The sequence below is a fragment of the Mastacembelus armatus genome, chromosome 12, assembly GCF_900324485.2.
Source record: "Mastacembelus armatus chromosome 12, fMasArm1.2, whole genome shotgun sequence".
Lineage (NCBI taxonomy): Eukaryota > Metazoa > Chordata > Actinopteri > Synbranchiformes > Mastacembelidae > Mastacembelus > Mastacembelus armatus.
The window spans coordinates 20,146,784-20,159,276 of record NC_046644.1 but is presented as its reverse complement, the minus strand read 5'-3'; the positions used below and the strand labels follow the sequence as shown (position 1 = coordinate 20,159,276).

At 44.0% G+C, this 12,493-nt stretch overlaps 2 protein-coding genes and 1 long non-coding RNA gene across 4 annotated transcripts; 2 read left to right on the top strand and 1 right to left on the bottom strand.

Annotated features, from left to right (window-relative positions):
• Window positions 1–2,545: 2,545 nt before the first annotated feature.
• LOC113124210 (septin-1-like) lies at window positions 2,546–6,214 on the top strand. The gene is made up of 3 exons (XM_026296740.1): window positions 2,546–2,644; window positions 3,559–3,604; window positions 3,757–6,214. Exons 2-3 carry the CDS (start codon window positions 3,594–3,596, stop codon window positions 4,622–4,624), a joined length of 879 nt encoding a protein of 292 aa, XP_026152525.1. The 5' UTR covers window positions 2,546–2,644; window positions 3,559–3,593; the 3' UTR covers window positions 4,625–6,214.
• A 785-nt stretch (window positions 6,215–6,999) lies between these two features.
• On the bottom strand, window positions 7,000–10,661 carry LOC113124211 (proline-rich receptor-like protein kinase PERK2). 2 transcript variants are annotated; one of them, XM_026296741.1, is made up of 5 exons: window positions 10,472–10,661; window positions 10,245–10,350; window positions 9,295–9,418; window positions 8,694–8,755; window positions 7,000–8,110 (listed from the first exon to the last, which is right to left on the bottom strand). In XM_026296741.1, the coding sequence occupies exons 3-5, from the start codon at window positions 9,350–9,352 to the stop codon at window positions 7,415–7,417; spliced, it is 816 nt and encodes a 271-aa protein (XP_026152526.1). In that variant the 5' UTR covers window positions 9,353–9,418; window positions 10,245–10,350; window positions 10,472–10,661; the 3' UTR covers window positions 7,000–7,414. The 2 variants fall into 2 exon arrangements, with proteins under 2 accessions (XP_026152526.1, XP_026152527.1); XM_026296742.1 differs by lacking the exon at window positions 10,472–10,661 and having other exon boundaries at window positions 7,000–7,461; window positions 7,553–8,110; window positions 10,245–10,430.
• On the top strand, window positions 8,042–9,136 carry LOC113124215 (uncharacterized). Its single transcript, XR_003295010.2, has 4 exons — window positions 8,042–8,130; window positions 8,230–8,406; window positions 8,721–8,836; window positions 8,978–9,136. It is a non-coding gene; the product is annotated as an uncharacterized LOC113124215 (long non-coding RNA).
• Window positions 10,662–12,493: the final 1,832 nt, after the last annotated feature.

Sequence of the window (12,493 nt, the reverse complement as noted above, 5' to 3'; positions counted from 1 at the left end):
AGGATCAGATGGATCCAACAAAATACAGACTGATCATCAAACTTTATTGATCCCTGGGGGGAAATTCCCAAGATACCCAGCAGTATGGAAAGTACTTCAAATTAGAAGTATATAAGGTAGTTAACGTCAGCTACCCAGCGGTATATAAAGTACTTCAAATCAGAAGTATATAAGGTAGTTAATGTCAGCTACCCAGCGGTATATAAAGTACTTCAAATTAGAAGTATATAAGGTAGTTAATGTCAGCTACCCAGCAGTATATAAAGTACTTCAAATTAGAAGTATATGAGGCAGTTAACGTCAGCTACCCAGCAGTATGGAAAGTACTTCAAATTAGAAGTATATAAGGTAGTTAACGTCAGCTACCCAGCAGTATATAAAGTACTTCAAATTAGAAGTATATAAGGTAGTTAACGTCAGCTACCCAGCGGTATATAAAGTACTTCAAATTAGAAGTATATAAGGTAGTTAACGTCAGCTACCCAGCAGTATGGAAAGTACTTCAAATTAGAAGTATATAAGGTAGTTAACGTCAGCTACCCAGCAGTATGGAAAGTACTTCAAATTAGAAGTATATAAGGTAGTTAACGTCAGCTACCCAGCAGTATATAAAGTACTTCAAATTAGAAGTATATAAGGTAGTTAACATCAGATACCCAGCAGTATATAAAGTACTTCAAATTAGAAGTATATAAGGTAGTTAACATCAGCTACCCAGCAGTATATAAAGTACTTCAAATTAGAAGTATATAATGTAGTTAACGTCAGCAAATTTGATGTGGCTTTTACTTTGGATTCTAATTCAAGTACATTTGGATGATGGTACTTTTGTACTTAAATACAATTTTGAGGTATTTGTACTTTAATTTTTCTGCTTTTGCTTTTACTCCACTACACCTCATGGTGAATAATTGATTTGTTACTGTAATACAGCTGTTAACTAATGAGACCCAGGTTTTATTAGTGTACAGACATATAATGTGCTTTTATTTTGAAGGTAGTGTTTACTGACTCCGGTATTTTCCTCCAACTGCTCCGACTTGACAGACAGCGGTGCTCCTCCTCCTCCTCCTCCTCCTCCTCACTCTGGTCACTTCCATGGTGGTGAGACTGCATTTTGTTCTGCGCATGACACAAATGACAGATGAGCTGTCTGTGAGGATTAAGCTTCTTCTCACTCTTATACTTTTACAACTAAAGACCTGCAGCAGTTTCCTGTTTAACCTGCCAACACACTGTGACAAGATCAAAATTTGATTTAATCACATTTCTAAGCACATTTGTGTTTATGTGAAATAATGTTCATGTGATGTTTAAAACCCAACAACCACCTTCTTCCTTCATTCTTGGTTTTTAGGTTCAGTGACAGCTGGTCTGTTAGTGTTTATTAGTTTATTATTCTGTTCTGTTTCCTGCATGTTCTTTACTTTTATTCTGACTTTTTCTATTTAAACCTTATTTTTACTTGACAGTCTGTTTATCTTTGTATATAATTTCACAGGTCGTCAACTAATACACATTTAAAACGTCCTCACATCTGAATACAGCTGCACAACAGTCTGTTCTAAACAATTTAAAGGTCTGTGTAAAATCATTTCCATCAAATTCAACAAGAACCTAAAATCCATCAAGTGTAGAAATGTTCTCTGAAATGTTTTTCACAGATTCACTGTGTGGACTGTCTGTCATGAGTCCCCTTGGGACTTCCTGTCAGAGGACCTTTATTTTGTATTGACTTCCTGTTTCCCCCCCTGTTCTGTTCTCTGGCAGCTTTACATTAGTTATCTGTGTTTATTAGTTTCACCTGTTTGATTACCTGTTGTGTTTTCCCCCCTATTTATACCTCCCTCTTCCCTTTGTTCCCTGTCGGAGCATTTGTAATGCTAACCCGAGGAGAAGGTTTGAGTTTTCTTGTTGTTTGCCTGCCTGCCCGCCCGCCGAGTGGCGGAGATTTATGTTGTTCCCGAGTTCCAGGAATAAACTTATTGTGTCCTGCACGTGGGTCCTACTTCTCCTCTCTCACCAACACCACACCGAACCGTGACACTGTCAGAACACATGTTTGAGAAATCAGAACAAACTCTTGGGTTTGGCATCACTGACGGGTTTTTATTGTGTCCAGGTCCTTTGTGAGATGAAGTGGAGGAAGAAGCTGATGGTGCAGCTGTAGCTGAGTCCCCCCTGTGGTTATGAAGCTGCAGCAGTTTGAATGGGAGGGTTTCCAACCATCAGTCCATCAGCAGTTTGTGTGTGAAGAGTCTGTGCAGGTGAACTGTGCTCTGTTGGAGCTTCTGTCTGTGAGCAGCAGCTTCACAGTTTGTCCCTGATGGTTTCCACAGACACTGTAGGAAACCTGCAGAGTTTCAGCTCCATGGACATTTGGTTTATCTGCTGCTGCCTGTTGTGTTTGGCACAGGTAGAAAAGGGAAGTGAAGGAATGAGGCAGCAGTTCAAGTGATGGTGGAGGGAGGAGAGATGGGAGAGGGGGCTGCAGCTTCTGTGAAGTCGGCCAGTTTCGGGGAAATCACGTGACCACAGAGTCATGTGACCCTCCCTGCTGCTGATATAAAGTCTGTGACTCTGACTCCTCTCTGCTCCTTCTGCTCCTCAGCATCACTGAGCTTCACCAAACCAACAGCACCAGGTAAGATCTCTGTACCTTCATCAGCAGAAAGGCAGTGAGAGGATACGACTGACTTTATATCAGACGTGTTGTTGCAGTAACAGGACTGTTTGCTACTGACTGTGAGCTGTTCTCAGTGTGTGTCTTTGTTTAGAGAGCACTTCTCAATATTCAGCTTCCAAACTGTTTAACATCTGTGTGATCTCCAAATCAATTAGAAAAGTTACAGGAGCTAAATTGTGATGTGGTGCAGCCGTGTCTCTTGGTTCTGGTTCTGGCAGCTGAGTTCCCCACAGTCCATAGTCCATCGATAGATTTGACTCAGCAGGTGAAAAAAGAATCAGGATGTGATGAGATGAAGCCATGTGAAATGGTCTCTGCTGTGTAAAGGACATAATGCAGAGGGAACTGAATTATAAAGGTGTGTTCGTGTTTGTGTTCTGCTGGTCCAGCTGGTCCAGCAGCTGTTTACTGTGCCCAGTACTGAAGGACTGGTTTGGTTCAGCCCGTGGTTTGGCTCTATTCACTCTGAGTGTGTGAGGATCAGCCCTCCCCACAGCACTCAGAGCCAGTCAAACAGAAACTGAAGGTTCAAAGCTGAAACAAGGACTATGGACTGTAAAAGTCCCCTGGATCCGGTTATGGACAAAAAGTGACTGATTGCCTTTGCACAATTTAAATTATGACCAGTAACAATTAGACAGCAGATATCTGAAATGATCTTTGTGACTCTAGGATTCACAGATACCTGCAAGTCTACCTCCAGTCTAGTGTTAAAGTTAAAGCTGCTTGTGAACAGTCTGAATGGATCTTTATCATCAATGTTACAGTTTCAGATTCAACTGTAATTATTATAGTTTTAGTTTGTAAAATCATTTGATTGTTTGATGAAGCTGTGATGAAGATTTTCTGATATTTTCCACATTTCTTTCCAGACACCATCAGTTTGATCCTCCCAGCAGGCATCACCATGGCAACACAGTGAGTAACATCAACACAACTAACCAATAAAACTAATCACAATAATCAATTAGATAAAGTCATGAAGGATAAACAACAGTGATGTCAGAGAAATGTCTGATTTAATGTGGTAACTGAAGATGAAGAATTAAACACTGTTGTTTTTTCTCCAGGATCAGTGAGGCCTCAGAAAAATACAAGAACATCATCTCCAAAAGTTCTCTGCTGCGTTCAGGATCTCCTGCTGTCTACCAGCTGAGACCACAGGAACAGAAGTTGGGAACTCTGACCAGAAAAACTGTTGGTGAGAAAAATCAGAAGAAGACAAACAAAACCATCTTACTTGTTGGTGAAACAGGAGCAGGAAAATCTACTCTGATCAACAGTTTGTTCAATTACACCATTGGAGTGAAGTTTGACCACAACATCTGGTTTGAGATCGTGGAGACAGAAAACAGACGTCAGTCAGAAAGTCAGACATCAGACGTGATCGTGTACGAGATTTTTGGTTTTGAAGGTGAAACTCTGCCGTACTCTCTGACCATCATCGATACTCCTGGATTTGGAGACACCAGAGGGATCGAACATGACGTCATCATCAGTCAAAGGTTATTGGACTTGTTCCGCTCAGAGGACGGAGTTCATGAACTAAATGCAGTGGGTCTGGTGATGAAGGCCACTGATAATCGACTGAGTGAACGAATGAGGTACATCTTTGATTCAGTGACGTCTCTGTTTGGAAAAGACCAGGAGAACAAGATCGTAGCTCTGATCACACACTCTGATGGAAGAAAACCTCAAAATGCTCTTCAAGCTCTTGAAGCTGCAAAAATTAAATGTGCCAGAAATGAGAAGAATCAGCCTGTTCACTTTCTGTTTGATAACTGTCAGAACAAAGAGAGAACAGAGGAAGATTACTTCGGCTTAGAGACGGCATGGAGAGTAACAGAGAGAGGAATGAATCTGTTCACAAAGTTTTTGGAACAATGTGAACCTTACAGGCTGACGAAGACAGTGGAAGTGTTGAATTCACGCATCTGACTGACAGCCTGTATCCAAAACCTGCAGGACAGAATCAAGTTGATCGAACTCAAACAGACAGAAATCAAACAGACTCAGGAAGCTCTGAAGAAACATGAAGAAGAGATGAAGAAGAACGAGAAGTTCACAGTAGAAGTGGATGAGGTCTACAAAGATAAAGAACCTATCAATGCTTGGTGGGACACAAAAGCTACCTGCTGTTCTGTCTGTGAGGAGAACTGTCACTATCCTGGATGCACAGTGGCCTGGAGTCCTAAACACTGTGAGGTCATGGAAGGAGGTCACTGTACTTCATGTAGTGGGAAGTGTCCTGTGTCAGATCATGTTAGACAAAACTGGATCTATGTGACCAAGACCAGGAAAGTTGAGAAAACCTTAGAGGAGCTGAAAGAAAAGTATGAAAAGAATAAAGCTGAAAGTGAGAAGAACCTGAGCCTGTTGGAAACTCTTGAAACCTGACAGCAGTTAAAAATCAGCTGCTTGAAGAGGCCTACCAACATGTTGTCAGGCTGGAGCAGATCGCTCTGAATGTGGATTCAGTGTCCACTCATGTCCACTTGGACTTCCTGATCCAGGGGATGAAGGAGAAAGGAGACAGGTCAGGAAGCTGGAGGAGATGGAAAGGAGAGTGGATGAAGGAACCAGAACAGCTCTGAGATACATGAGCAGTAAACTAACAGCACTTGCAACACATTTTTCTAAAAAAATCTAATCAATCATCAGTGTAACCAACCAGATGTGATCTGTCCATATAGATGTTTAAACACCACAAAGGTTCATTCATTGTCCTGTCAGTCAGTGTGATGTCACTGTAATGAAGAAATGTAATCAGCTCGTATTCTCTTAAACACCATGTAAGCTAGAAACCTGGTCTGAGTAATGACAGTAGGGGGTCACAGAAACCTTTTAACAAGGAGTGGACTGGGAGCCAGACTGAGGGCGCCCCCTGGTGTTTGATGCTCAGCACCACAGTCAGTGACAGCAGCTCCCTCCCTGATGTGACCAACTAAAGTCCCACTGAGCTGGACCAACATCCATGGATCTGTCTTTATGTTCTGTCAGCTCAACGTTTCTCTGACGTTCTCTCTGCGTTCTCCTGACAACTTTATCCACTTTCATTGTTCTCACTGTTTTTCAGCACATTTGGACCTTTTTCATTTTTAGATTCAATTTAAACCTTTGATCAATATCTTTGATCTGCTTCATGATTGGATGATTGATATATATTCAGTTTGTTTATGATTGATTATTGATGGAGACTTTATCATATTTTGTATATCAGTTTATTATTGATCTGTCTTGGAATATTCATTGATTCTTGCTAAGGTTCATTTTTACTTGTAGCTGATTGATGAATTGGTGATTGATTGATTGGTTGTTCAGCTCACAGATGGTGTGTTATCAATGCATTTAAATTGTGGATCAGCATATTAATGACGTGTGTGCTCATATTTTTGACATCAAGTAAAATGGTTGGTTGTTTTCCTGGTTCACTTTGACATTTTTCATGGATCCTGTTGTTGCCCATGAAACCAGATCCTGGCTGCTGCAGTTTCCTGTGACTCCTGAATAAAATCTCTGCTTCATGAATCAGTTTGGTCCCAGTGTCTTCACTGGATCCTCAGCTGCTGTTTCAGTCTCCAGTAAATGTGTGTTGGTCTTTGTTCCTGAGCCTCTTTCAGCTCAGAAACCCAGCAGCATCACAGCTGAGCTTCCTTCAGGTCTCAGCAACAACATGTGTCCAGCTGTGCTGCTGCTGAACCATGAGGTGAAGATGCCAACACCCTGTGTTATAGCTCTAGACTGTATAGGTCAGAATCACATGTTGCTGCTCATCACTGGTGTTTGATTCAATGTGGGGACGTTTGATTTTCACACCATGGAAAATGAGTCAAATTCAACTTCTGACATCAAATTGTTCCAGATGTTTTCAAACTGAAGAAATTTAATCCCATGTAAAAGCATCTGGAGGTTCAGCTTCAGGTTTTGGCAGACGTCCTGCTCCACTAATATAATAAATTACACACATTTGTGTTTATGTGAAATAATGTTCATGTGATGTTTAAAACCCAACAACCACCTTCTTCCTTCATTCTTGGTTTTTAGGTTCAGTGACAGCTGGTCTGTTAGTGTTTATTAGTTTATTATTCTGTTCTGTTTCCTGCATGTTCTTTACTTTTATTCTGACTTTTTCTATTTAAACCTTATTTTTACTTGACAGTCTGTTTATCTTTGTATATAATTTCACAGGTCGTCAACTAATACACATTTAAAACGTCCTCACATCTGAATACAGCTGCACAACAGTCTGTTCTAAACAATTTAAAGGTTTGTGTAAAATCATTTCCATCAAATTCAACAAGAACCTACAAATCATTTCAGAACGACTGCATATTTAGAGAACAGTTAGACCTTCATAGTTTGACTAGTTGGAGTTTGGCATCTCTGATGTGTTTTTATTCAGTTCTCTTCAAAGTGTCGGTGTCTGTCGTCCACCTGGTGCACAGGAAGAGAAAAACATGCAAATACAAACAGTTTATTAGAAACACAACACGTCAGTCTGTGACAACCAAACATTGTTTTAATAAATTCACTGCAGGAATTTCACTTTGACTGGTTGGAAACAGTGACAAGTCCCAGGAAATAAACCTCAGTGTGATCACAAATATCATGTGGAAATGAATTAGAGGATTTCAAAATAAAACTCAAATCAGAAGGAAACTTAAGTTAAATCAGTTAAACTTCAACATTTTGTTTTCAATTGGCCGTAGAGTCGAATCATCGTCTTCCTCAGTCTGACTTCAGGAGTCTCCTGTTCCGGTTTCCCCCCGTTTGAACTGTAATCGGAACAGAAACAGACTCATGAACACGTCTCTTACTCAGCATGTGATGAACATTGAGCTGTAGCAGACGAGAGGCAGCACTCACCGCGTTCTTCAGCAGGTTTCCAGATTTGGTGAAGATGTTGTGTTTCTTTGAGGCTGGTTTTGTGGCCTCTGAGCTGCTGTGGGGGGCGGGCTGGGGCTGGGGGAGGCTGGGAGACGTGGACGTGAGAGTCGAGGACTGTGACAGTGGAAAAGCCTGAGGTTTGAGGTAACTCTGGGCTGGGTTTGGTGTGAAAGGCTGAGCAGGGACGTAGGGCTGTGAGGGAGTGTGGACACTTGTTGGTGTGTAGGACTGAGACAGGGGGAAGGACTGAGACAGGGGGAAGGACTGAGACACGGGGAAGGATGACTGTGGAGTCGGAGCGAAGGTGTTGGTCGGTGTGAAGCTCTGGGTGTTCAGATAAGGCTGCGTCTGTGAGAAAGACTGAGGTAACGGCGTGGAGTCCAGCAGGGTGGGTGGCGGCGGCGGTGGGAAGCTCTCGGCGTCGTCCGCTGTTCCTCCGTCTGACCCGGGGCCTCCGAGCTCGTAGTGCCTCTTCCTCAGCTCCCCCAGACGGACTCGCTCCTGCTCCAGCTGGCTCTCCAGCTGCAGCACCTTGACCTGACACAGTCACACAGCAGGTGAGAAAATCAGCAGCAGGAAGTGAAACTCATGCACATTTCTGTCACTGTGGGAACATTAGTTGGTTTGTCCACATGATGGTGCTATTTTCCAATCAGGTGCAACGAAGCCACAGCAGCAGAGGAGCAGGTCCTTAAAACTGAAGCCATAAGAACATCTGGCTGGTTAGAGGCGTCTCTGCTGTCGCCACATTGCAGCAGGATTCAGACACCAGACGTGTGTGATGCTTTTAGGTGTTTTCATCAAAGAAATGTCACAACAAGCAACAAAAACAGGTGAGAAATTATCTTAAAATAATAATTGACTCTTATTTGTTTCCAAAATCCTCAACATAATCATGTAGCAGCCACTTTACACTGTGTTAGGACAGAAGATTAAATTTAGAAACTAATCACAAAATTCATTAGAAATATTACTGTTTCTGTTCTGATGCACATTTTAAATTAAAGTCTTGTATTTGACTCAACACGTGGTTATAAATTTCTATTTGTTGAGCTACTTCCATGCTCCCTGTCAGCTGCAGAAACTTCCAGACAAAATGTGAATAAAATGAAAAACTGACCTGAGTCTCCATTTCCTCTTTTTTCAGCTTGATCAGAGACAGGCCAGAGAAGTCCATAACACCTGCAACAACAGCAGCATCAGCAACAGCAGCTTTAACGCTGCACTGGTCAAAACAACAGTGGATGAAACTGGAGTAATAATGTGAGAGGTGTCGAGAGATGAACCATCCCAGAATAATCACGACTGTAGTTTCTCTCTGCAGATCATTTTAGTGTCTTTTGGTTCATTGTTTTGGTTTTAACTCACCAAAATTTTCTGTGCCTGCTCTCACTGATGAAACAGCAGCTGGTGAACATAGTGGAGCATTTAGCAGCTAAAGATCCAGAGGTTTCCCTCAGGAGGTGGTGGAGACCAAACCCAGAGCTCAAACTGAGGGAACACTGGGCTGAGACTCAACAGGTGGACTCAGACACTGGTCCACATGGACCAGCAGGTTGGTCTGTGGCTGGACTTCATCTTTATCAGGTAATAATATGTTGCTGTTGTGTGTTTAGTGTTTTCCCTGCTCCCAAACTAAACATCCAATAAAAATAAAATAGGTTTCATGTTGGCAGCTCCTGGTGTGGATGCTGTAAACCGGTGTCAGCTCCTTCTCTCACCGTGATTCGAGATCTGCTGCTGCCCATGTTTGGTGGAGGTGACGACCACAGCAGCCATGTCGTTGACGTGCCGGGACGCCTGCTGCAGCGTGTACAGCTTCTTGTTGTTGCGGTCCGCCTTCACCTGGAAGTAAAAATCCTAAATCACACTGCACCTGTAGTCGCCATGTGGCTGATTATAGTCACTAGTTTTAGTTACTCTCATGTGTGTCAGCTGAACAAATATGCAAAACTCATAATTCATCATTAGGATCCTGGTTCTTGGACTTCCTGCTCCAGACTTTTATTTTGATATTCATTTCCTGTGCTCCCTCAGTTACTTTCAGGTAACTTGGATTAATCAGTTTTATTGGTTTCACCTGTGTCTGCCTGGCAATTACCAGGATCTGGTTCACCTGTTGCAGGATATGAGCACCTGTTACCTTGAGTGATCAGTCTCCAGCCTTTCTGCCTGACGTCGGCCTGTACCTGCTCTCTGACCCGGACTGTGCTCTGATTCTGTTTTCTGGACCTGATTCTGCCTATCGATCTTCTCCTGACCCCTGTTACTGGACGGATTCTGACTAAGCCGTGCCTGTGGATCTGATCCCTGATCTTGCACCTGGACTGTTTAGTGACCCTGCCAGACCTGATTGAACTATGGCTCAGGATTGACCTTTTCTGACTTAACTCCTGTCTGGTACTCACGGTCTGATCCAAACCGAGTAGCAATTCTGAAAGTTTCTGACCTCAACCCTTGTCTGCAACCTCTTACCGGATTCAAAAATGAGTTCTGAAATTCTGATGGTTCTGAAACTCCTCCCTGACCCGAATCCTGCTACTTGTCACCTGACCTGAAATGGTCTGAGCCGGACCTTTTACTGGACCGAACTCTGACCCCGTTTCTGCCTGAAGTTACGTATCAGGTGTCTGAGTTAACCGGTGATTAGACAAAGCAGCAGGTTCTGTACCTTTGAGGAGGCGACTAACTGGGCGGTGCTCCCGGCGATCTCATGGGAACAGGCGATGAGCTCCTCGAAGGTTCCGTTTTCACCCACGACACGATCAGCTGATTCTCTGACAGCCAGAACACGTGACCATCAGAACAGGTGTGTGTGTGTGTGTGTGTGTGTGTGTGTGTGTGTGTGTGTGTGTGTGTGTGTGTGTGTGTGTGTGTGTGTGTGTGTGTGTGTCTCACGGTCGGCCTGGTCGGTGGGAGCAGAGTGTGACGTTGCTGCTCCGTTGACAATCGTATCAGCAGCGAGGTGGGAGAACTGGGTGACCGCTCTGAGCAAACCACTGGCATCTGGAGACGACACATCAACATTAGATACTGTCATCACCTCATCGTGAGGGACACACACACACATAAACACACACACACACACACACACACACACACAGGTATAAACCAGGCCACAGTCTGAGGCTGAAGCCAGTGTAGACATATCCCAAACAGTGAAAACACATATAGACTATAGATCTATAGATTTCAGATGTCACTCAGAAAAGATGATTTTCCTTTTTAACTAATGTTCCCATGTATGTTTGGTTTGGGTTGAATAGAATCTGTACGTCTGGATTCATGTTCTTATGTAGTTTGTTGACAGTCTGAGACTTCATGTTAACTCAAGGAGCAGAAATGATGTGTGGCTGCTGGTGTTTGGTGTGAGGCAGCAGGTCAAAGGTCACTCAGATGGAGCTGACTAGAAGCTGCAGCCCTGGGAGACTCTGCTGTGACTTGCAGCTCAGGTGTAGGCAGGATACCAGGTTGGTGTCAGGGTGTGGATGGGGTCACCACTGGGAGCCAACCAGTACCTGGGTACCGCCTTCACCTTCCAGAGTCTCCCAGGCATCGAAGCGGCTCCAGGACAAACCACTAGGTGGCATCAAACCACATCAACGTATCTACATGTGACAGAGACGCAGCACCTGCTGCTGTAACTGGGAGTGCAGGCTTCCCAGGTCCATGCTGCTCCTCTGCCTCTCCTGGTCCAGGGAGCTCCGGTGGAGCTGCACCTGCTGTATGAGGGACTTCAGCTCGGCCTCCTGATCCCTGACCGAGCGCAGCAGCACCTCCCTCTCCGCCTGCAGACCGGCCACGGTGCCGCTCAGCTGGGTGCCACTCTGAGGAGCAAAGCATGAATGAGTGTATTACCCTCCAAGATGACCTGGACTGTGTGAGGCTCATGAGGAGAAGAAATCCTACCATCTCTCTGCTCTGCAGGACGCCGTTGGCCCGTGCCAGCTCTGCTCGTGTGGAGTCCAGCTCTCGTTTCAGCCTGTCGATCTCCAGCTTCTGCTCTGCGTTGATGGCAAGCTGCAGGAATGAAGCAGAAAACACACATTTGTGAGTGTGTACCAAGATAATATTTAGAGCTGAAACAGTTCCTGAAGACACCGACGCCGTTACCTGCTGCTGTAGCTGGGCTCTCAGAGCCTCCAGCTCCCTGTTGATCCGGTCTCTCTCCAGGTCCAGGGAGCTCTGCCGCTGCTGCGTCTGCTGCCTCAGCGAGGACAGCTCAGCGTCCTTCTCTCTGAGCGAGCGCAGCAGAACATCTCGCTCCGCCTGCAAAGCTGCCAGGCTGCCGCTCACCTGAGAGCCCTCCTGGACAAAACCAGGTGAGAATGAATACGTGGGCGAAAAGACGACTCATCGTAGAGATGAGATCAGAGATCTGGTCCACAGTCTCACCTTGTCCTTATTTGTCCTTCTTCCACCAGCACGAAGCCACTGGGTTTGTCTGGATGAACAGTTTGTCTCACCATGTTACTTTTCTCCTGTCGCAGAGTCTCCAGTTTAATCAGACCTGGGGTTTTAAGGGGGCGGGTGCAGTGACTACCTGGAGTCTCCCCAGGCTACTTGTTTTCAGTCTCTGGACTAAACCAACCAGCTGCTGATGTAGCTTCAGATTAACTGTGAGGTGCAGCTTCACCTTCTTCATGAGGTCAGCGTGACTGGTCACATATGTTCTTGTTGTTATAATAATTGTAAAATGACAGGGAGATTGTTTTTTTTTTTTTTTGCATGTGTTAAAAATACCTATAAATGTCTGTTTTTATAGTTTAAACCTCAAATATTCTATAACAGACATTTATTGTTAAAAATAGCAACATTTATTACTTTGGAGGTGTCACACATCAATATTGTCATATTCAGAGGAGGAAAAGGAAAAGTGCAAGAACAAGCCATGACTTGAACAAACATGCCAGAACTGTA

Excerpts from the sequence above, each read along its gene's own strand:
- LOC113124211 (XM_026296741.1), bottom strand. The coding sequence starts at position 9,352 with ATGGCTGCTGTGGTCGTCACCTCCACCAAACATGGGCAGCAGCAGATC. Across the intron at positions 8,756-9,294 it reads GCAGCAGATCTCGAATCACG|GTGTTATGGACTTCTCTGGC; the intron begins GTGAGAGAAGGA and ends CTGTTGTTGCAG. Across the intron at positions 8,111-8,693 it reads AAGAGGAAATGGAGACTCAG|GTCAAGGTGCTGCAGCTGGA; the intron begins GTCAGTTTTTCA and ends TGACTGTGTCAG.